Below are 24,759 nucleotides of genomic sequence, written 5' to 3' on the forward strand. Positions count from 1 at the left end.
GAGGAGGGCGTGCAACATTTAATACCAAGCATCCCATTTGTTGGTCTGGTATAGCACACCCCCATCCCATTGAAGTGATCCCAATCTCACTACACACCTGCAAGGTCTAAAGAAGAGGGAAGCACCTCATATTTATGAAGCACTAACTTCTTAGATTCCTTACAAGCATGCATTTTCATCATCCACACATCTCCCGTTGCCCATCTTTTGTGGGTAGAAAATGGAGACTTGAGGTTATACCGCCAGGAAGAGTGAGTAGCTTCACTTGAAGCTGGTGGACCATCAAGCTTGTGTTAATATCAGGCATGTTTTGCCTCATCTGTTCCCACTGCATGATGGAGCTTTAGGGTGATAGTGACTAGAACAAGGTCATAGCACTAGGTAATGGCAGGATTTCTATTCCAGTTCTGGAGTCCTAACCTCAGTCTACCATTCTCATCACATTTGATTGTAGGGGCTGTTCTGATCTGCAAATACAGCAGGTCTCTACCCAAATATTTCCTTGCTAGAGAAGTCTTTTCCCACCTTCTTATTTAAAAATGCATCCCCAATCATTGTCCCTTTCTTCTGCTTTTTTTAATATTTTGCTATGATTGGCAGGTTATATCATTATTGTTGTTTTTTACTTCATTGTCTGTGTGACTGAGAGCAGGGGCATTGGCTTTTTACTACTAGATCTCCAGTTCCTAGAAAAAGCAACATCCCTGGGTAAGTGTATTGAGTGACTGTATCCTTCACATTTACTGTAACTCAGAAGTCTGGCTTATTTCACACCCAGATTTGCACAGAGGACATGTTCAATTTTCAGCTTGTTGAGATGTCTGATTTGCTACAAATCTCTAGGCCTGGGTTCCAGGTCAGTTGTCAGTGGGTTTAAGCAGATGGGCTCATGAGCACAGCAGAGATGCAAACAGAGACTCCCAGTCAGCTGGGCACCTCTGCTCCCGACTCTGCAGTCAGTCTTCTGGCTGGTAGCTTAAAACTAGGAACATGCACTTTATGGAAGTTGGCAAAAGCCTTCCTTGGGACTTTCTCCACTCCTTCTTTCTCCCCCACCCCAGGGAATCATTGGTTAGATTTGCCATCACAAGACTGGTTAGTAGCAATTACTCTTCCCACTGGCCCAGCGTGCTCACGTCTGAGACATGTTTTAAGCTGGAAGTGATGACTCTGGGAACCATATCCAGGGAGGAGGAGTTGAAAGCACTTGGGATATTCCACCTGGGACTGTGTGATACAATGCATGTTGCCAGAACATCAGGCTGGCCAGAGGCAGGACTGAGCCAGTTGTAGTGTGTGCACGTGGGCACACAGGGAGGGAGGGGAGCGTGAGTGTGAAATCCCCTGGCTTTGGTATCTGGCTGTCACTTCAGAAGAGAAGTTTCTAGTGGGTTGCTTTATCTGTTTCCTCATCTGTAAAATGGGGTTCACATTCCCTTCTTAACAGGAAACTCCTGACAGAATAAAAAAAGCTGTTGATTCCTGTTCCTCAGAACTAGAGGACGATTTCAGTAAGACGTAGATCAACCGAATAAAGGTGGAACGTATGAAAGCCGGTTGTTTTTGGCATTAAATTAGCAAGTACCACTTCCTAAGACAAGTTCAAGCGGTGTGTGCATCTGTCAGAGGACTTGGAGAAGGGGATTCCTACTTTGGAGGGAGGCTGCTTGGGATAATAACTCCCAAGATCCTTTCCACGCTAAGACTTGTAAAGCCAAGAGCATGTCCCCAGGCTTGTCCCTGACCGATTTTTTGCCTCATTTCCTCCATATGTCAAGCATGCAGCACAGTTCCCGCCTCTTCCTGGTTTCCATTGTTATTGGGATGAATATGTGAGATTGTCTTTTGAAACATTTTGGGTCTAGGCAGTAAATTTTTTTTTTTTTAAGCAGTTTCATACCTCACATTCTTGTTATAATAAAAACATCTTTATGGACCTCAAAATAGGGCAACATTTCTTGTGAGTTGACCATGAAGAACACTGCCCTTTTGTATCCATTTGATTAGAGAGGGTAAATTATTAAAAGACCAGCTTATTGTCAAATTTTCTTGAATTTTATGTGGAAATGTGCTTATGTGTCTCAGAAGTATGATGCTTGTTAATATCCCAGGAGGTCGAGGGAAGCCTTAGGTGAATGGAGAGCCAGGGCCACTGCTTTTGACACATCTTTCATTTACTGATGGTGCAGGAAAGCGGCCCCCTAGAGCTAGGGTGATGACCTTCCTTCTGGTCTCTCTCCTCTCCCAGAATCAGGCAGGTTTTAGATAGTTCCCCTTGAAGAAATGGGTCCTCTGCCCTCCAAATCATGAACCTCTCTCACCTTTATTCTTCGCTACAATACCTTACAGACCTGGAATCTCTTTATATCAAAAGACATAGGTATCTTTTTTTTTTTTTTTGCCTAGTTAGAATTGAGGTTCAGCAAATAGCTGTCTTGAAAACAGTTGCACAGTGATTATAGTTTAATTAATTGACAGTAGATACTTCCCTAAAACTAGGAAAGGTGGTGGACAGCGAGCCCTGCTCTCTTATTCTCTGAAAGGCCAATGAGGGATGAGGGGTGAAGGACGTGGATCCTCCTAAAGAAACACTTAGGATTTACCAACTTCTCAGTTGTGCTCAACGCCCTTCCCCCCTTCCTGTCTGACTACACCATTGTTTTTGCTGTGGTATCTCACCCCCCTCCCAAGTACCTTCAGCAGTAGGCACTTTGTGCGAAGGCTGAAAATGGCTGGGCTGAGTGCAGGCCCCCTTTTGCCTTTCCCAGATTCACAGGCCCTGATCACGGTGATCTTTCAGAGTTCCTCATGTCAGAGGTGGGAAATACTAAGGGCCAGGCAGGGCTGTGACTCCTCCAAGGTCGCACTACCAGTGAATTGCCAAATGTGGCTGCAAAAGGGAGCATCGCCAGTCCCTGCGGCGGGCCCTTCATTTATGCTATAAATAAAGGGTTTGGGCATGTGATCACTAATAGGGTCTCAGTCTGAGTTAGCAGCTACTTTCAGTCCTGCTGATGTAGCATCTGTGTGTAACATTCATTTCGCTCAGTCTCAGTGGGCAATGTATAGAGAGACATTCCCCAACGGAGCCAGCCAGAAATTCTGGGCAGGTTTGTCCAAAAATGGGTGAACTCTGAGTCAGGAACACATGTGATTTCAGGGAGAACAATTAGCAGAGCTCTTATTTGGGATGCAGTCCAGGGAGATAGAATCACCATCTGACTGAGCAGTTTTGATAAGAAGGAAACCTCCACTTCTAGATCTCTCTGAAAGATGATCTTCTTGTAGAGAGTGAAATGACAGGAGACCATTTTTAGCAAACTGTAGTCAAGGCAGGACAGCATGCGGTACGAACACATACACACCCTAGCCAAGAAGAGTTGTCAGTGAGCCAGGTGTTTCCAGAAGTCCAGTGTGACATAGAAAAGGACAGATTTATAACAAAGTACTAGGATGTATATATTCCAAGAAGACAGGCCTCCTTCTGAGTGGTCATCCTAGAGAATCTAGTCTTGTTTTCTGAGGCTGTGTGTTTGCTTAATATTCTCGGGAACATCATTAGAAGTTGTGGCAAACCCTGTAGAATATCTTCAATGGTGAAGTACCATTTTGGAAACAGATGTCTCCATCCTCAAGCTATTCCAGTCCTGGGAAGTGACTGGATCAGGTAATTCATCAGACCTGACAACCGCTGGTGACTGACTGGAAAGAGCAGGGCCTTTCTGAAAAAGATTTGCTCCTTGGTTCTACAAATAGTTTCCAAAGAGCAGTTCAATGAGATTATCATTTCAACCAAGAGTAAAGAATATAAGCAGGCAAGTTCCACTTAGTTAATAAAATAAGCAAATAACCAGGCTATTTCTTTAAGAATAGTAATCTTTCTGATGAAAACTGTAAACACAGGTATTTGGCAAACAATGACTATCTTTCAGATTATAAGTTTTGCGATGGATGTTTCTTGCAAATGAGAGTCAGGTCTAGAGTTTCACTTCTCTTTGATGGAGTTGACGGTCTTCCCCAAAGACTCCCTCCTACTGTCCAGCTCCTTCATTCTGTCAGGTACAAACCTGTCCTTACCCGTTGTTCTAGTTCTCATTGTGTGTTGGATTCCAAGATGACATAATAACATGTTTCACACTTATAATAACAGAGAGCACTCATTTGGGATTTCCCATTCTCTGTATTATTCAAAGTGCTCACTTAAATGATCATAATATTACTCTTCCTTATGATGCAACTTATCCCCTTTGCACTATTGGTTATCCTTTTTGTAGATACCCCTGCCTCATTGTAGTTTGCTTGTGTCCCTGAAAGACAGAGATCCTGCCTAACTGGGGTCAGGCTATCACTGACAGCGTTCACATCACAGGCAATACCACACAGATGGAGTGGTTAAGAATGGAGGCAGGCTTTGGTTACAAGTAGAATTGAGTGTGGTCTCTGGATCTGCCTATCACTACCCTGTGACATTGAATAAGTAATTTAACATTGCTGTGTTTCTGATTTCTCATTTGTGAAATGGGTGTAACCATTATAAGGCCTTGTATGGCTCTTGATTTAATGATCTGAGCTGATTCCTGGGAAGCATTTCATAGTTTGTGGGGATTTTCAACATCTTTGATGGTGCCTGGAACTTGGCACTAACTCATTGGCTGGAAGGAAGAAAGGCAGGCAGGGAGGGAGCGAAGGAGAGGGGGGGGAGGGAAGGAGGGAGAGAGGAGCTAGGACAGAGAAAGGAAGGCAGAGGGAGAAAAGACACACATGCTAATTGACAATGTTTGTAGCCATGCATGGTGCATATTCCTTGGCCAGCTGGGATTCAGGGACCAGGCTCTTATGTGAAAAGTCAATTTGAGTTCAAAGAAATGTGAATGGAAGATCGAGAGAGTAGGATGTTACCTTAGCTGCCCACACTGAGGTTGTGTGGGACTGGTGGGAGGCTGGACTCCAACCTGCATGACAGGTCACCTGGGGGCACAGTTGGCAGTGATTTCAATGTCCTTGGTGCCAGGACTGGCTCTCTGGCAGAGTAGGAAGGGAGAAAACACTAGTTCATTTAAGTATTCCTGCAGGGGTCATAGATGCCTTAGAGAGGACTAGACTGGTTCAAATTCTACTTCTGCACTGGAATAATTTAACCAATTTATGAACCTCAGTTTGTTCAACTATAAACAGGTGAAGAAAGTATTATCCTGCTTTGATAGTCTGAACATTCAGTGGGTTAATAGTATCAAATCATCTCTCTGTACAAAAACAGGCAAAAGTAGAGTCTGAAAAATCAATTATTTTTCATATTATAATTGTCAGGAGTTCAGGGTAGGCTTTTTGGAGGAGACTCTTCTATTTTACCTGAGGCTTATAAAAGCTGTGGCTACCTGCAGCTACAAGGTTCAACGATTGCTGGGTCCAGCTTGACTTTATCCCACTTAGATATTCACCTGTAATTGTGATTAATTGCTCTGGATTTGGCCCGAGGGACTCAGATTCTCAGCCAAATTGGCTACACTGAGCCAAGGAGCAGAGCTTTTGACTCCAGCGCTCAGATACTCTCTGAAGCAAGCACCTTCTGACTTTTCCATTCTCTGTCACTAAGTGAGCCTAGGGGTGTAAATCAATTTCCTGGGATTCGCCAAGGGGATGCATTAGAAAGCTTTAGTCCTCTTCTTGGAGCCAAGTGAACAGATCATCTGGTCAGTTCTAAGCAGAAATTCAGTGAATGATGAGAAGAGGGAGATGAGAGCGGATTCGCCCCCTCCTCAGCATCCAGCTTTGCTTGGCATATGTTCAACGAGGGGAACCTCATTTATCGGCCTTTTACGGACTTTGGGAAACAGCCTACAGATGCTTGCAATGTGATTTCTTAATTTTATTCGAAGGGAAGGACCTATAATCGAGATTGTGCTCCTGAGAAGCAACATATCTTTAGCTCTTTCCTTTCCTGGTGAATTAGTTATGCTTTCTTAAGCATGTAGCTTGCTAAACTTCAGATGAAGAGAGCAAACAGACATCACCATCTGCAGAAAGTGTAAACAAAGGAAGAGAAAGCATTTTCCCAATGAGGAACTCCCAGATAGTAGTAAAGGTCTGGGCATGCATTTCTTCTGCTCCAATTGAAAGGCTACCATTTTAGCATCTTTAAAGAGGTGAGCCTGCTAATTCTTGTTCTCGAGATATATTCTGTTAGCACTGCAGATGCCTTGCTCACCTATGGAAGGCGTCTTCTCACTTAAGATACGAGTTTTCAAAATTTCTTTTTTTATAAAGATTTAAATCAAATGGGTCTTAACATGAGATTCTAATATAAAATACTAATAAAAGTTGTGCCATTCTGGATAAAGTGGGATGGGGGCTAGAATTCCCACCTCTGCTCCTCTCACCTGCCTCACTGTGGCCAAGCCCCTTTGCTGGAGTGCAGTGCTCCCTTAGGGCACAGTCTGACAACCATTGTTTTATGTTCTCCTAGGCAGAGTTCATTTTGAAGTGTCAGAAGGATCAGAGAGGACCTGATGGAACCTCTAACAATGCATATTCCAAAAATGGTAGAGGGCTCAGAGAGTCGTATTATGACATCGTGAAAAAGTATGAGTATGCCAGGCTCCAGTGGCATCTGATTACCCGCTAGATGTGGAATTTCCGAAAACAACTTAATCCTTTTACCAAAACACTTAATAAATGGGGATATGAACACCCCTACCCCCAGAATCTACCAGATTTACCTTGGTAAGCTTCCCAACAACACCGCACAAGATGCCATCCAAGAAGTCAAAGTTTTTTGTTTTATTTTGATTTAAGAACAATGTATTTTAAGAGAATTCTACTGGGAGTGCAAAAGGGCAGAGAAAGCTTCTGTGGGTTCATCGGGTTCAAATAACATAAAAAAAAAAGACTCATTGTTTTGGTGAGTTCTAGATTAGGGCGTCCAGAGGCCTCTTCTTTCATTAGGTCTCAGTAGTTACAGCTCAGATCTGCAAGAACAGGAATTAAAGACATTCCCACCCAGAAGTTGAAACAGCTGTGACTTGGATAGCAACCAAATATACACACCACTGTAAGAACGTGGGTTAGACTGTGCAAGGCTACACAGAGAATCGTTAAAAAAGAAAAAAATGTAAAAGCTCTTTTGGCTGCATATCTAGGGGAATTTATTACTGATCTCACCTATAAATATTAGAACCCCATCATTTAAAAAATAATAAAAGAAAAAATTATAAACAATCAAGACCAGGCTTGCTTGGAGTTATATTCAGTTATTATTAGTCATCCTTATTGCTCTTTGGGAAGGGAGCCCGAACTAAGACTAGAGGTGTCAGTGGTTTCAGATTTAACCTTTAAGATTCCAGGAGGGTGAGGGGATTTAGCAAAAGAACACTCAGTGCAGTGAGGGTGCAGGCTTCAAGTGTATGACTTGCTTCCTAGGCTGGTGGGGAGCCAGCTGCTTATCTCCATTGCCTTGGAGGTTGGAACTAATGCCGTTGGAATTCTAAGCTGTTTACCTTTAGCTGTGACTGCAGCCCTACTTGGGTGATGATGATCTCGATGGTCTGAGTGGCATCTGTCTCATTGCCTGTTTGCACACCTCTAGTGAAGATACAGTGAAGGACCTCCCCGCTGTCCCAACCTCCACCCCACACCCCATCCTCCTGATTAGGAATTCTTCCAGACAGTGTGGACCACCTCTTCGAGGTGTGTTTGAGGTAAGAATTTGTGGGAAAGAAGAGGAAATCAGGATCTTTTTTTTTTCCATCCTTGAGGTGAGAGGGACACTTTGGGGTGCTAGAAGTGGCAACATAGAATTCACTTTACAGGTGATGAAATAAGACCTGCATAGGTAAAATGAGCCCCTATCAGACCCCATAGTGAACAGGGGCAGAACCAGAGCTAGGACACACCTTTTCTAGCCCGAGTCTACTGTACTTTTGTATAGAATGTACCAATATGACCTCTGTGAGGAGTAGCCTTTTGGTTCCATTTGGACCCTCCCCCTTCTAATTGCACCTTTCTCCGTGTGGCCCTAGGGGAGTTGGGGGCTCCTCATGGTTGGTGGTTCTGGAACCTGTTACTTGGTGGAAATCTTCCTGAACCTCCTTCTCTGGTCTCTGCCCCAACTTCTGACTTACTTTGCAAGTCTTCCCTCCTCTATCAGAACCGCCCAGTCCCCAAGTCTCGGAGTACCTACAAATTCTTTGGGTTCCCTATTCATGCTTGGATTTGTTGTTCCTGGTTTTCCATTGAAAGGTCACTTCACCTTGGTGCACCTCTGCCTCCTTTTGGCCAAGGTAGAGAGTAGGAATAGCTAATTCTGACAGCCTCAGCCTAAATTATGATCATCATTGTTATTCAGCTTGTCAGGATGTTGCCTTCCACACAGGCTGCCCGAACTATTCTGGGGGTTGAGGGGCTGCGAGGAAGGAGGTTCAGGTTCCATTCTCTAGGCCAAAGTAGGAAGCTAGTGATGCTTCCAAAATCAAGAGGGAGAAAAAGATCCATTTCCTACAAAACAGAAAAGGAAAAGGAAAATAGATCGAAAAGACAGGAGGGGAAATAGCAAGCCTGCTTAATGAAAGGTTGGGGGTCTTTCAGGGCAATTTGAAAAGTGGTCATCTTTGCTTTACCTAGCTGCCTACCTACCTATGCATGCTTCTGTCTCTCCACCCACCCACGTGCCATCACTCCTTTTTCTGGCCCAGAAGAGAAGCAAGATCCGGGAAGAACAAATCACCTAGAGGATCCCGGGCAGCCAGGCTTGAGTGTGCACAGCTGCAGGCCTGTGAGGCTGAGATCCTTCTGGCCAGATGGTCAGTGTGACCCACACCCCAAATCCTTTGTGTCAGTGACCCTCTTCCCAGACACATGTCCTGGGTCAGCCTGAGGAATTAGCAGGATACAATGTCAGGTCCCATCCTTCCAGATATGGTGTGTGTTAAGGGGCTGGCAGAGGGGACATGCTGATTCTGGGACAACAGGACAGAGGGAAAAAAATGAGCCCCCCCCCTCCCCGCCTATGGGGGATGCTTTGGATGTTGTAGAAGTTAGCAGGTAGGAGGAAAGCTGTTGGAGGGTGGCCCTGAGTCCATGAGTGTCTCAGGGGATGCTGGCCACAGCTGCACTGGGGTGACCTTTGTGAGAGAGGCATAAGTAGGGGTCCCATTCAGAGGGCAGAATGCCTGTGTCTGGGAAGGTGCAGGTATGTCTCCTTTCACCCATAACCTACCCCACAGCTCCAATGTCCCCCGTCCTATTCTCCCTGCTGCCTAATTTGCCCCTCAGGCTCAGAGAAAAGAGGGGAAAAAAAAAAAAGAACTTGTGCCAAGAGAGAAACTGCAGTTCCTCAAAAATGGAAAGTAGGGTCATCATCCTAATATTTTGAATGTGGACTGTTCCAGAGAGCAGCAAAGACGTGTCAGGAATGAGAATGGTCTGAGACAGGGCCTAGGAACACTGCCCGGCTCCACCAGGGAGATGAAAGAATTTTCTCCTTCCTTTGCCTTTTAAATGTAATTCTGTCTGCCCTTCTCCCCCACATGCTCAGCCCTCTCCCTGGGAGCAGTGCAGACATTTAGCCATCCTGGGAGAAGGCAGGATCCTTTTCATTAACTTTGCCTGATTGAAGTCCCCAGAGCCACCCCGGCAGATTTCATTTTCCTCCCTGTCGAGGATCCCTCCCCACACAGCTAGCCCGCCCTGGGCAGTGAAAGCTTTTCCAGTGGGACAGAATGAGGATAGAGCTGAGGAGGTGAGGTTGTTTGGAGAGGGTCAGCACTGGTGTCTTGGGGAAACAGCTTTGTAGAAGGCCATGGTTACCCACTTCTTGCCCATTCTCAGTTTCCCCTGAATTCTGAGCACATCCATCTCACCTGAGGGACAGAGATCAGATGCTTTTTGTTTCTGGGCGTTAGGGTTGGCCTGGGCCCATATGGTCACTAGGGGAGGTTTCTGAAGAGAGCAGGGGTGGAGGGACCCACCTAGGCCTGTTGTCAGCTGACAATGTCACCTTGAAGAAGTCACTGATCAACTTCTGCAAATAAGGACTTATTCTAGACTTGTAAAATTTGTTTCAGTGGCAGAACATTCCTTTCCAAATAGAACTGGGTACATAAAAGAGAGCAAAGCAGAGCCACGCTGGTTGAAGGGAGGGAGAGGTGGGCACAGTGGGCTGCTCTGTCTATACCACTTTCCCTGGCTTCTGCCCCTCAATAGAGGTGGCTCCTGAGCCTGCTGGGGATACCGTGGTTTCCTCGTAGCCCAAGGACCTTCCACTGTCTTCTTCAGGTCCTGACACTCTGCAAGATGGGAAACCTTATTTGGGGGTACAGATCCAGACAGCATACAATTTTGAGATACAGAAGGACTTCCTGCCCTATATTTCTAGTCCACAGCTCAGCACACAACGGAGCGCAGACAGCTGGCCCTTTCTCCTTCAGGGGTTCAAGATGTATAGGTGCCTAGCCACCAGCTTTGGGAAGGGGAGTATTCAGGGAGCAAGGTCTGGGTTTTGCCCAAGAGCTCATGCATTTGGTTAAAGTGTGGTTAGAACCCAGGAGGCAGGAGGCCGGGGTTTCTGCTAGAGGGCGAGGAAATACAAACTTTGCACCCTGTATCTTCAGAAACTATTGAGGCGGGCCTTATTATTAGTTGTTAAGGCGGGCCTTATTATTAGTTGTTATTAGGCCTTACTTTTAGTTGTTTTCCAGGTCAGGTAACACCTCCAGTGCATTCTTGATTGTGATTGAAATAGTTCAGAATCTCCGTGAAAAGAAATTCAGAACTTTCAGAAGTTCCTTGCTTATCATCCCCAATTCTACCTCCTGCCACCTTCCACCCACCAGCAGATAAACTAACAAGTCCGAACTCTATGTGCCCATGGAGCATTTTATTTTTTTCATCCACAGGAAGGGGCGACTCCTCTCTCTTTCTGGTGGTGGGTTCATTCATGGTTCAGCCTCTTTTCACCTTCATCTTCTCATTCCTTCCTTTTAACCTTCGGCTCCTCCAGTGAAGTATAAGCCTCCGTTCTCTCATAACATCTACAGCGGGTAGATGTTATGATAGCAAAGAGCTTGTTCCCATTGTCAGGTTGATTAATTCATTCAAATATTTGAGTGTCTACTTCATGCAGGAAATGCTCTAGATGCTAAGTGCCATTTCCTCTTGTCAATTTGAGAGATGCCATGAGCTGTCTCTCCGGCTTCTTTTGTCCAGCCTCAGTAATGCCTGGTGCTCTCCTCTACATCAACCATGTTCTCCACTTTCCTTTTAAGTCATTTTGACGAACAGGTATTTATTGACCAATTGTATGATTAGACTTTTCTCACTACATAAGGTCAAAACCAGGATCCTGTTGGACATGGTCTTGTCAGATGGGAAAAAAAAATTCAACAGCACAAAACAGAACTTAAATAATTACGAACTAGATTGCCCCCATCTGGCTCCATCTTAAGACAAGGATGGAAGGGTCCTTGGTTTCCAAGGATGGTGGGATAGAACCTAGCTTTGTTGACCTAAGACCAATAACCAACATATAGATGTTGACCTAAAACCAAATAATATAATAAATATAGACCAAAAATATAATGTAATTAAGCATGACAACAAAAATGTAATATAATAACCAATAATATAATAACTAAGTGTAATAACCAAATAATAACCATAAATATCATTATTTCTATTCCAAGTGAACCTCATTATTTCTCAATCTCAAACCAACCAGTGATGTGAGGGAATAGTGTGTATGTATGTTAAACTGTTAAGATGCATTGCTTTACAACTGGTTTTAAGTTGTATCATCTCAGAACTAAGAGGAAATAGACATTTTGGTCTCATACCTATTATCTATCAGACAAACACTATTGTAAGAGGTTAGAAAGGCCCCTGCCCACAGGACTCTCTTGGCCTGGAGAATTTGAGACTTGATCCCTATAAGCTAACATGTGTTGCTGACCTTGTCCTTGAAAGATCACTCTCATGTACACCACTCACCCCAGCCTTTCTGCACTGCTCCCCAGTTCCATTGTCATCTGCGCTCAACTCAAGTTAGGGGTCTGGGCTGTATTGATAGGTTCTGAAGAGTAGATTGTCATTAGCAATTCAATAAAAAAATGTCTGGAAGGAAGGGTCAGTCAGGGGTGACTCATAGGGATATACATTTTATGGGACTGCCCAGGGCTCCTTTGAGTAATCGTCACTCATCTCTCCTATGCCACATGCCAGTTATTTCCAGTATGTCTTCAATTCAGAAGATCATGTTATAGCAGAAAGAGGATGAGCTTGGGATAATATAGTTGGGATAATATAGTTTTGGATTTAAATCCCAAATACACCTAGATGACCTAGAAGATATTATTTACTTCCATAAAAGTCTCAATTTTCCAATTAAGTGGAGATACTTTCTATATCATGAGGTAGTTGTTTGTGAAGACTAAACAAGAAAAAATTACAAAGCAGCAGCCACTGTACCACCTGCCTCCAAGGATTACCGATATATCTTAATTTCTGCCCTTCCTCCTTACTGTGTGCTGCAACCCTGGATTGCACAGGGAGTGGTGCTGGGGCTGGTGAATCCCTTTTCCATGTCTTTGTTCTTGCAACAGCTCCACCTGAAGAGCCCCTCCTGACACCTTTGCATTTTCAGGGTTTGTTCAAACTCCACATGGTTTCAGCAACCCCACCCTGACCATTCTTATGCCACAGTTTGACATTTATGCTCTACTGCACTCTACCCACACTGACTGTACATGTCTTGTCTTTTGACCAAATTTCGGGTCCTTTGAAGATATGTCATTATGTTTGTCCTTCAGTGTCTCATCAAGTGACCCAATGTGTTGTTGCTTAGTTGTTTGATTACAATAAGACTGACCCTCCTGGCTCTCCACCAGGATGGTGTCTCCTTACCCGGGCACCCTTCAACCGGGGAATCCAGTTCATAGGACTGGGTGTGGGAGAAAAGTACAGCTTTTGCACTCTCCACTGCCTACCCCTGCATTAACACTACGTTACTGATCTTTTTTTGGCAAAGTCCTTTAGAGAAGGTAAAAAGCCCAGTTGAGGTTTTCTGAAGGCTTCAGGCACTGGAGCCCAGCGTGACTCCTGCTCTCTCTTGAACCAAATAAAATATTGTTATAGCAAACATGAGATCTTTCCTATTTTTCACAAGTGCTCTCCGGGCCTAACAAAGCTAGCAGTCACACTCCATGAATCAAAATAAGCATCTGTCCTTTTTTCTCTTTATCCCACACTTTCCTAGCATTTTTGAGCAATAGTAAAGTATGTGACTATTTTATTAATGAATCATGTAATTTGATGGAGTGCTTTCTGGAGAGGATGCAGAAATATTTAAAACCTTATTAACTTTACACTTTAATATTGATTGAATACAGACATACAGAAAATGTGTATAAACCTGACTTTTATGCTCTCATATTGTACATGATGGTTGGAGACATGAGCTCTGAACACCTAAATAAATAGCATATTAAGATCAAAGGCAACACATGATAAATGGAAACTGAGTCACATGTAGATGAGAAGAGGAAAGACTCACTTCTTATTGGCCTAATTTAAAAGGAGGAAGAAGAACAGGGGGAGGAGACAGAGGATATGGAGGAGGAGGAGAAGAATGGTGAGGAAGAGCAGGAAGAGACTCCCTCCTAGAGGACATGGGCCTTTCACTGTTTTTAATTTGTGGTATTGCAGTTGACTTTGATAGTAGGAAGAAAGCCAGGGACCATCTCCCTAAGGAAGTATATGTGTATATAGACTCACATGAAATGAAGTTTTGGATTTCAGGGAGTCTGTGAACTTGCTAAAGCCCATTCATGGTCCGTAGTCCCTAATTTAAGACCCTTTGAGGGGCCTCCCTGGTGGCGCAAGGGGTTAAGATGCAACCTATGAAGCAATCTGCAGTCTCTGCAGCACAAGTTCCATCCCCGGCCAGGGAGGTGACCCACATGGCACAACAGATCTCTCCCGTCTTGCCTGCTGCTCCCCTCAGCAGTGTATTTCAGTCAGTCTGCCTGTTGTGTTCCCCGCTCTGTCTCTGGTGAATCCTCTCACCCCCCACATCTCTGACCTGTACCCCAGCTCTTGTATGCATAAATGAATAAATCTTTTAAAAAAAAAGGACCCTTTGAAAAATAGTAGCACATAGAAAGGAGGTAGGAAAGGGTGACGTCAGAGATATGGTAGACATAGACGGAGAAGGCTTTGAGTCCATGTTCCCAGCCCAGAATTGCACATTTGCCTTTTAACGCTCTGCTGCTTTAGCTCCAGATCTCGGCTATGGGAAGTCCATTGCTGATCAGTTGTCCTGGGGATACTGTATGCAAACTTTGAGAAGTATCACTAAGGAAAACTCCTTTTGTTCTTTTCAGCTCCTCGCAGCCAGTGACCTTGCAGTCAGCGACCTCAAAGGATTTCAGCCACAGGTAAGTCTCACTGATCCTTTTATGAAGTTCTGGAGAGTGAAATGTCCCATAGTTTGGTCATGAGCAAACAACTTTAGCACCAGGGCAGAAACCCCCGCCTTGGATTTCCAGCTTCTCTATTCCAAATGCCACCCTTGACAATGACCTGGTAGCTTGCCTTCTCCCTTCTTCCTGTCTGTTCACGAGCAAAACCACCTCTTTTTCCCTCTCCACCTCTCTTGATATTTTATAGTGGAAAATAAACATGGCCAAGCTGCTCAGGATGTTGGGTGGTAGATCATTCAACTTCAGAAAAGGTTAAACCCAGGAGGTAGAGGCTAGAGTGGGGCTACAGTTACCCCCTGTATTTCTCTCTTTGGGGATGAGATATTCAGCACTCTGTGTCTTTGTACTGCTGCCTTGAAGTCTTAGTCTGGTAGCTGGATTAATCTCAGAATCAGCTGGAGGTTGGCTGATCTTGATTAGGCAAAGGGCCACACTTATCTCTGACTAGATGCTGTTTGGAGGTGGCACAGACAAACATAAGAGGGTGCAGGCAAGGGGAGGATGGAATTTTACAGTGCTATACCTTTCTGGGGAGATACAGCAAGTAATTTTCTAATAGTAAAATTACATATATTTGGAAATGTGTTCTTTAAATATGGGTCACACCCAAGACCACACTGTGCCTCACTATACTTCCCCTCTGTGTGGGATACCACCTATGAGCCCCTTTTTATTTCTAGGGAAACTCAGGACCATAGTCCTGATCAGAAGTGGTCCCAGTTCTCACATATTGGTTAGGGGCAAGAGCACAGAGTAGAAAGTCAGAGGATCAAGGAAGAGAATGAACAAAATAAAGGGCCTGTTGTTGAGAGTCAAAAATAATTCCTTACACTGGTTTGAGATGTTTTGTTTTGTTTTGTTTTTTTATTAAAGATTTATTTATGCATACAAGAACTGGGGTACAGGGCAGAAGTGTGGGGGTAAGAGGATTCACCAGAAACAGAGTTGGGGAACAAAACAGGCAGATCAACTGAAATACACTGCTGAGGGGAGCAGCGGGCAAGTCAGGAGAGGTCTGCTGTGCCATGTGGGAAGCTCCCTGCCTGGCCTGGAATCGAACTCGTGCTGTAGTAGCTGTGGACAGCTTCATAGGTTGTGTCTTAACCCTTGCGCCACCAGGGAGGCCTCTTTGGGATGTTTTGATCACAGTTTGTTAACCCTTCTGTCAGGGATGCAATGAGGTTTTAAAAATAGATAACCAGTAAGCCTATAGCAACTAGTTAAAATTGATAATTAGAGTGCTTATTCATATGTTCACACAAACATCCCAGTGAGCTCAAGGAATGTAAAACAAAAACAAAAGAAAATCAGCATTTACCCACATATCCCACCCACCTCCACACCCACAGTCACATGTAGTGGCATCCCAGGGAAAGATTTGTTTTTTTGTCTAAAAATTTATAAAAATAAAGGGGAAAAAGGCTTTGTGTGTTGTTTTCAATCTTGGAAAGGGTACACAGTGGAGACTGAGCTTATGGAAGCTCTGTGTGTGTGTATGTGTATGTGTGTGCGCATGTCTGTGATATGTATGTTTGTGAGGGGTGTTATGTGCTTATGTGTGAGGTGTGTGTGTATGTATGTGAGGTGTCTATGTCTGTGTGAATGTGTGTGAGTGGATGTATGTTATGTGTGTGAGTGGGTGTATGTGAGATGGTATGTCAGTTTGTAAGTAGATATGTGGATTGTGTGAGGTGTGTATGTGCATGTGTGTGAGTGGATGTGCATTATGTGTGTAAGTGAGTGTGTAGCATGTGTTTGTATGTGTGAGGTGTGTATCTGCGTGTGTGGTTTTGGAATTGTTTCTCTCTGAGATGACCACATTGTTTCTGTGTTTGTTTGAGCTGTATTTCTATGTATTGCATTTGCAAGGAACTCTTACATTAGCTATGTTTGGGGTCTGTGCATAACATTTGAGGCCATGATCCTAGAAAGGCAGACTCTGTGCTCCCCTAGACAGCCCCACAGTTGCTGGTACAGATGGTTCACTCCCCTGGTTCTGTTTGACCTTTCCACATTATTCCATTTGTGTGTCATCCCCCCGAGGCTGGGAACATAAATGCATCTTTTTCACTTCTCAGGATGTGTGTTCCTGAGGCCAAGAATCCCTTGGAATCTTGTGGCCAGAGTGTTATGCCCAGATCAAAGCCAATTCTCCAGTATTATTGCTAAATCAAAAAGGCCCGGATGTGTCTCAAGTCAACACTACCCATTTGGGTGCTTTTCCAAACAGACACCAAACAACTCTGCCCACAGGCTTTGGGCTGCCCCCTCCCAGCCCCACTGCGCCAAATTGCCGGCTTCTGTTGCTATGTCTCCCTTCTTTCTCAAGCTTGAGGTGACACCCAGCCTCACACATCCTGATGTCCACAGTAACTCGTGGGCCTGCGGTGCTCCCTTGTCATTAACTTTCAGGAGGGGACTAAGGGCCCCTCCTGGGGTGACTGCAACCAGGCCTGTCAGCCTTCTCATGGTCCACACTTGCCACTTGCCTGCACAAGGTTTTGTTCCTTGATGTCTGTTCCTGTAAATGACTCCCCCTCATCCGCTGCCCCTTGATACCTGTTCCTGCTGCAGCCTCTTAGGGAAAAAAGTCATGATTTCCTCACTAGTCTTCAATGACGCTTTGCTTTGAAAATGTGGAGAACAGCCAGTGTATTGGCCTGGACTGTTCTCTTTGTCCTCCTTTCAGCATCCAGAGAAGCTGAGGGTCAGGAAGTGGCCCCCTGCCTTTCTCCATGATAATTGGTTTGTAAAGCACCACACTCGTTTCTGTAAAAGGCACCTTCCTCTGCAGGGGAAGCCTGATGGCAGTGCCACCTAGGGCTCACAGTTAGAGGAGAGTCCCCCCCCAGGCTGGCGCTCTGACTACTGCACATGCAGGCTAGGCCACCTAGAGTCAAGCCTGCAGCCCACAAGAGGTTGCTACTCTATATATTTTAAAAGCACAGATGGAAACACTTCTGAAACTCGCACCTAAACCTCTGGGCTCTTCTCTTCCCTTTGGTGTCCCCCAGACATGCCTCTCATTTTCCAGTGTCCTGTTCTTCTTGCCTTTTGAAGGGACAGATTGGCTTGGCTCCTCCTTTATTGTCTTTGGATGATTGGAAATGAGGACTCTGCTCTCCCTCTTACTGGGCCCTCCCTGACCACCCCCCAAAGGAATAAAAAGTCATCTTACTCCCTTTAGAAGATGCCCAGAAATCATACACTTTCTTCTCCATTTTTTTTCTTTTTTTCCTTTTTCACTGTAGAAATTTAGAATGGATGGTGTCAAAAGGTTGAAACTTCCAGTTATAGAATAAGTCCTAGGGATAAAGTGACAGCATGATGACTATAGTTAACAGTATTGCATTATATTTTTAGAAGTTGCTAAAAGAATAGATCATGGAGGTCTTCACATAAGAAAAAAATATAACTATGTATGGTGATGGATGTTAACTATAAGAAAGATGAAGAAAGGGAGGAAGGGTATTTGGAAAAAAAAAAAAAGAAAAAAATCGCCTGTTATTGACCGTAGGAAGATAGATACTAACATTTTGGGATACAGTCTTCCCATGGCTGTTATGCATTGACATGTGCATCTATTGGATTTTTAAAAATTGGTATCATGTTTTATATGTGTTTTTGCATGCCTTCCATGCCACTGGAAAATCTTCTAGCGGCTGGCTATTTTTATCCAGTCACTAGTACCTTCATTTATTCACCACTCCCCTCTTGCTAGACATTCCATTCCTTTTGCAGGCTGAGGTCTCCAGGAGCAATCCAAGGCAAATGCTAGATCCAGGGCTCTCATCTAGGATACAAATAGCATCCAAGACTTCTTGGCATTCAGTTCTTCTTTGCTTCTTTGTTCCTGTAGGGATGTGAGGTAGCTGAAATGTGTCCGTGTGTGTGTGCGCGCGTGCCTGTGGGCATTTGTGTACATGCTAACAGAGGCCCAGTTAGGGGTGTGCTGAAGAGATAGCTATAGTGTGGTGCTCAGACTCAGAGGCAGGTGTCCTGTGTCTACCCACAGCACTTGCAAAGACCCTCCATCCACAGAGGAGAGCCTGTACTCAGGATTTGGTCCTTACCTATTGTAAAGTGGAACTTTACATCAAGTGTGCCTCATGGTAGGGTTTTGTGGGGTCAGTGTAATGACTGCCCTATACAGGGTAGCCATTTTTAAAGATGAACCCTCCAAAATGTTTATTGCTCTTAGAGCCAAGTGTACATTGCAGGGAAGGCAAGCAAATACATCAGGACTCACAGGAAAACATTTTAGTATAGAGAAAACATGCCTTTCAGTCATGAGTTGCCATTTCATTCAACAGGTACCCACGGAGACTGGGGCCCCCTGCTATCTACAACTCTTCCCCAGAATTTGATACTTCTATACTGTTCTGCCATATACCTCATACCTTTAGTACTCACTTTCTTATTAAGCAAAAGTTTGTGCAGCTTATCTTGAAGATCATTAGGCAGATCACATAAGACAATGCATGTGAAAACAACTTGGCCATGTCCCTGGCACAGTGAGTTCTTTTCTTTTTCCCTTTCTGTTAGGAAAGTACAGGTTAAATTAATTAAGAATTCAGAGTAATGAAAAATTGTATATACATGGAGCAAACAGAGAAGTCTTCCAAGTGGAGATGTCATTGTACTTGGGCCAAGACAGATGAGAAGGAAGTAAGGCAGAGAACTTATTTCTCTGCAGAGGAAGTCTGGACTCTAGCTGTCCTCAACCTTGACCTCAGGTGGCATTTATTGAGGGAGCTTGTAAAAATGACAAGGGCACAGTCCTAACCCCATTGCATTAGTCCACATATTGATATTTTCAGATATTTCCCAGGACCTAAACTTCCTTGTCTTCCAGACAAAGACTGTAGCATGGAAGAAATTTTGCAAAGGAGAGAAGGCAATGTAGTGTCTTCCCTGTGTGAGGAGGAATGTGCTTCCTTTGCCCCCTGGTGTCTAATCCCTATAATAACCCCCTCCCTTATCAGACATATTACTCTTCCCCTGAGGAAGTGGTCCAGGCAGAGAAAGTGTGGCTAAGCCTGGGTTCTGTAAAACCTACACCTGAGTTACTCCTCTGCTATTTCCATCCAACAGTTGAGATTTTCTCAATAAATTAGCTAATAATGTGGTATCTGGGTTATGGTCTCCTCTGTTTGCTACCTAGACCTTTTTTTTTTTTTTTTTTTTTTTTGGGTGGGGGTGGGGGGTTGGGACTCCAGTCACTACCACAAAAGATCTAAAACTTGCCCCAAGAAGGAATTGCCTCCTACCTGGCTAGTAAAACTCATGCCTTGACTTCAGGAGCAAGGTGATTCCATGACTCATTGGTGGTCAGGCTTTTGCTTAGTAAACCCAGGTCTCTTCTCAAGGTCTGTCCTTGCGTTTACCTTGTATCAACTGCCATGAGTCTGTGACCTTTGATTCAGTGCTGTTCAGAGTGGGCTGCAGACCCAAGCTGGCCTGTACAGCGTGTTATTGATCCACCAGGAGATACACTAAAAACACACCGTATTAGAGACTTTTGTAGCAGCTTAATGTTTCCATGATAACTAAGCATGTGATCATTTTCCTACTTATGTATCTTTATAGTATTGTACCAAAGTGAGTATACACAATTACAGGTTAGGAGAAGAACTTCAGGTCATTCACCAAAAATCATGTGAGAAGCTCTGTCTATACACAGCAGTGTTGAGCTTTCCTGATTTTATCAAGGGTAGGATCCGAACTCTTGTTTGTCTTTGACTTTTTCTCTGAGCTCATGTGAATATATTTGTATTATGAATAATGTTCCTCATCTAGAAATAAAGTTCCACCTGTAAAGGTATCCTTCTGGCTACTTGCTGTTACCTACATAAAATATGGATCTTTTCCCATAATTTCGAAGGCAACCCATTTCATTATTTTTCTTAACAGACATAGACATCTATAACAATTGTAGAGACTTTTTAACAAAAACATTTGTTTACGTCACTATGCCACTTGAATACCCTGCACTAAAACCCAAGCTGACACTATTATCTCTCTTACATGAAAACAGGTTTCATACTACATCTACACGTTTATTTCTTGCACTGTCTGCTGTGATCATGTTTTTAGTACTTTTTCTTTAAACCAGCTTTGGCATTTGGTCCTGGAGAGGGAGGTTCTCCAGGTGTTTCCAGAGTGTCTGGCATTTCAGTGGAATATTCTGAAGTCTTAATAAGTTCTCCTGGGATACTGACTCTCTGTAGACTTTCCTGAGTATAGTGTTTCTCCCTGGATACTCTGTCCATCTGAGGGCCGCATGCCCAGGGGCCCAAGTTGAAACAAACCCTAATGTGCAGAAGTTCCTACTGAGGAAAATCAATAGGTGGCAGGTGGGTGTCAGGAGAGGGTACGTTGTTGATGGGAAGATTCTTTCCACTTTATCAAAGACATCAATAGAGTCTTTCCCACTTGTCCATTCAAATATGATTTGGCCTTTCTAATCTGACTTAAACTCAACTTTTCAGAATAGAAATATAAACAAATGAGGCCAAGCAGTGGTGATTAACTCTGAATGCCATCTTCTTTTAACTCTAGTTTCCTCATCTAACCCCAAAACAAAACAAAACAAAACAAAACAAAAAGCTTAGCAACAAGGGTGTAGGATGGGAAGATTTCTGTGTTCCCTTGAGACTGAAACGTTTAATTACTCGGTGACTTCCACTGTATTCGTGTTTCTGGTTTTCTATTCTTGTTTTTCTTGTCAGTCTTTTAGTGAAAAGAGGCCTCAATTTGAGCTTCTTGAAAATCATTCTGTAGTCCTGCTCCCTTGCTGCCCGGGGTCATTGATGTTTTTTGATGGATCTTGAATACCTGTGTTCACTGGCAGGTTGAGTCGTAGCCACAGATTTCCTGTGTCTAGATATCCATATGGTGCCTGATTTTGTTCTGCACATTTTTGACTCACACACAGAAAGTGCAAATTCGCAGACCACCTTTAGGACTTGAGAGAAGGTGTTACTTCATAATTCCTTTAGCAGGATAATTTCAAACCTGCCTCCTGAGAAAGAAGACCCATCTGTCCAACCAATAAGCATGCTGACTTTTCATCAAACTTTACTGCTTGCTCCCATTTCAGGCTTCTTGTCCTCCCACCCAACTATCTGGCCCCTTCCCTATCATCTTACACCACCCAAAAGGGATCACTTGAGAGGTGTTAGGAGACTGCCCCCAGCCCACAGGAGAGAGGCTCCTCCTAGTGGAACATCTTGCAGATCTCACGAGCCATCCGCTTGCTTGCGGTCTGGAGGCTCAGCCCTTAGCAGGCTTTCTGTTATCTCCCTGTGATGACCATAACCTTGCACCACCTCCATACTCTGCACATGAGACTCCTTCTGCATCTTCTTTTCTAAGAATGTGTAGCAGTCTTGAGCAGGACCATATTTCCAACAGGTGCTCCAAGTCATTCATGCAGGAGATGGAAAGACTTTATGTGCTGTCTCTAATAAACTTTTTAGTACTCTTCATTACTATATGTAGTAAAATATGCTCATGTTCCAACATAACATAAATCCCCCTGTACCCTGCTGTACCCCATAGCTACACAGAGAACACTTTCCATTGCTTTATTGTTTAATAGTTAAAAGCACTCTGATTCTGGGCCCAAACTGATCATCACAGGCCTGCCCTGTGTCACCTCTGTAAGTTATTTAACTTTTATGTGGCCCAAATTCCTCATTAGTGAATGAAGGATACCCATCCCATGGGATTTTAAGGAGGATTGAATAGATAAGGCCCACAGCACTGGCATCTGGTAAGCACGCCATAAATGTGCACTAGAATTCTTATGACTCTTATAAGTTACACAATTGAAATTGAGCCTGCTCTGCTGAAGTCAGGGTTAGAGCACAAATTGCTGCTTCCCAAGGCAATAGGACTAGAATTGGGGATTATTGAAGAAGAAAAGAAAACCACGAACAACCAAGAAAGAGAGTCTAGACCTCACCTGATCTTTTTACAAGCCTGTCTGGGTCACTTATCACTGGAAGTGAGTAATGGCAGACATCCCAGCCCTGTGAGAAGTTGAGAGGCAGATAGGGATGGATATGCGATGAGTAGGGACTGTCAGGCCAGAAGATGTCAATGCCTAGAAGTGTCTTCATTGACCACTGCCTCCCCTTACCACCTATATACCTTCTGAATTAGCATTTTCTCTTCTATCCAAGGGGAAGAAAGAGTTAGAAAGTACTGCAAATGTTTTTAAACAAATATATCAAGACTTTTTCAACCACCATTGTTACTTCACCCACTCTTTTGGGTTCAGTGAGCCTCACCCTAATACTGGACTGCCACTTGGGCTTCTCCCTGTAGAAGAGTCACAGGTACTGTGATTCATTACCCAGAAAAACTAGTGAGGAAGTGTCCGAAGAGCATTTCAATGGGCGCTTCAGGGACACTATGTTAAGGTGCAGGTTCTATGGTGGCAGGGAGGATTTTATGTGACTTTTTCATATCCATAAATTCAATGGTTTCTATATTGAAATTTCTATATTAAAATGTTTAAAAACATATTAAAAATATAGGGTATAAATAAAATATATAATTACATATAGCATGCAGAACACATATGTAGTATATTATAGTAAAAGACATCTTCACTGGACTCCAGTGAATATAATATATAATATATATAGTATAGCATATATATTAAAATATGTATTTAAAATATAGAGAAAAAGAGGTCAGACTCGTAGATAGCAGAGGTGGTGGGTGAAGGGGGGAAATGGAAGAAGGTGGTCAAAAGGTACAAATTCCCAGTTATAGGACAAATATACTAGGTATGTAATGTACAACATGGCAACTGTTGCTAACACTGCTGTGTGATATGCAGGGAAGGTGTTAGGACAGGAAAAAAGCCACAAGTTCTTCTCACAAGATTTTCTTGTTTTTTTCTATACATCTGTGTAAGAAGCTGGATGTTAGCTCAACCTATTATGATCATTTCACATGTGTAGCTCAAACTATCACTCCATACACCGATTCTTACACAGTGGTTTGTGTTAACTATTTCCCAATAAAACTGGGGAGAAGTAAAAGAAGGGGTGATTCAAGGAGCCCATGGGTGCTGGATTTCCTGGGCCATCAGGTGAGCTGAGAGCTGTTCTGGTCTTGGGACTCTTGTCTTCAGGAAGCTGTCCATTGCCACCAACAGGCTAACGGGGCATGTTGCTTGCTGATGGGAAGGTCAGGTGTGTCCCTAGATGCCCAGGTTATCTGTCCTTGAGAAAACACAGCTGGTTACATTTGGTTTTCTCCCCTATCTCCCCTTCATCTGCTGAAGAACAGGAAAGTCCTGGTGGAGACGGGAAAAGAGAGTAGAAAAAAAGAGAGGAAAAAAAAGAATCTGCATGATTCCAGCAAAAAGTAGATGCTCAGTAAATATCTGCAGAAGGCTTTCTAGGGATAAGTGTATACACGGGTGAAAAGAGACCCTCCACCCCCAACAAAAATGCATGTATCCCGAATCCTGCTATTTCTCTAATATCAGGGTCTTCTGGCTTTGGAGTTACAGTGAAGATGTCTTTTACTCCTTACCTGTTTTTGGAGTTTACCAGTTTTGTGCGCCTTCTTTAGGAAAACCAGCTCTCTGGAGATTTACCTGTTTTTCACGTGGAGTGGTTAAGTACCTTCAAAGCTGAGACCAGAAATATACAGCTTTAAATGAAGGCAAAGCCTGATTCACCTCCTTCAACCTATGGCATTATTGGCATCTTGTGAAAGGGAATTACGGAGTGGGGTGGGTCTGAGAAGTGTGTGTAAGGGGTGGGGGGAGTGCTGAAAAAAGAAGCGCCTGTGAAATCTCAGCCTGCACAAGCGTCTGGAGAGACAGTGCGTTTTATTCTTGATAAACTCCAGCAGAAAAAGAGCAATCAGCTAAACGAGAGCTGGACAAATTAAATGACTGAGTATTATTTCAAAGGAGAGCTCGGGCAGCATCAGAAATTCCCCCATCAGCTGTAATAACGCCAATTACTTTGCCAATTGCAGATTCCATCGTGATGTGTTTGGTGCAATCAGGCGTCCGACTCTTGCAGGGGCCTGATGGGTTTTGTTTACTCTGAATGTGCATTTGTCGAGAATCTTTTGCACCCAAAGGCTTAGAGCTCCTAGCATCCTCCTCTGAGTCAGGATTCATACACAGCTGAGGGAAATTATCTCTGAGCTGGAGGCAGGAGCAGGCTGGGCAGTCTGGACCCGCTGCCCCCTCTGGCTGGAGAACAACAGGGATTTGAATACAAAGAGCACAGCTGGGTGTGGTGGGTCTTAG

The 24,759-nt window shown here is 43.9% G+C and overlaps 1 protein-coding gene across 2 annotated transcripts in view; it reads left to right on the top strand.

Annotated features, from left to right (window-relative positions):
- Positions 1 to 24,759, top strand: part of SETBP1 (SET binding protein 1) — a gene marked incomplete at both ends in the record, with an annotated part of 321,915 nt that overhangs the window by 147,693 nt on the left and 149,463 nt on the right. For both annotated transcript variants that reach the window (XM_084252039.1, XM_084252040.1), the window contains one exon: positions 14,370 to 14,423. In XM_084252039.1, the coding sequence (XP_084108165.1) occupies positions 14,370 to 14,423 (54 nt within the window). The remainder of the gene's footprint in view (positions 1 to 14,369; positions 14,424 to 24,759) is intronic.

Source organism: Talpa europaea, assembly GCF_964194135.1.
Source record: "Talpa europaea genome assembly, chromosome: 13".
NCBI lineage: Eukaryota > Metazoa > Chordata > Mammalia > Eulipotyphla > Talpidae > Talpa > Talpa europaea.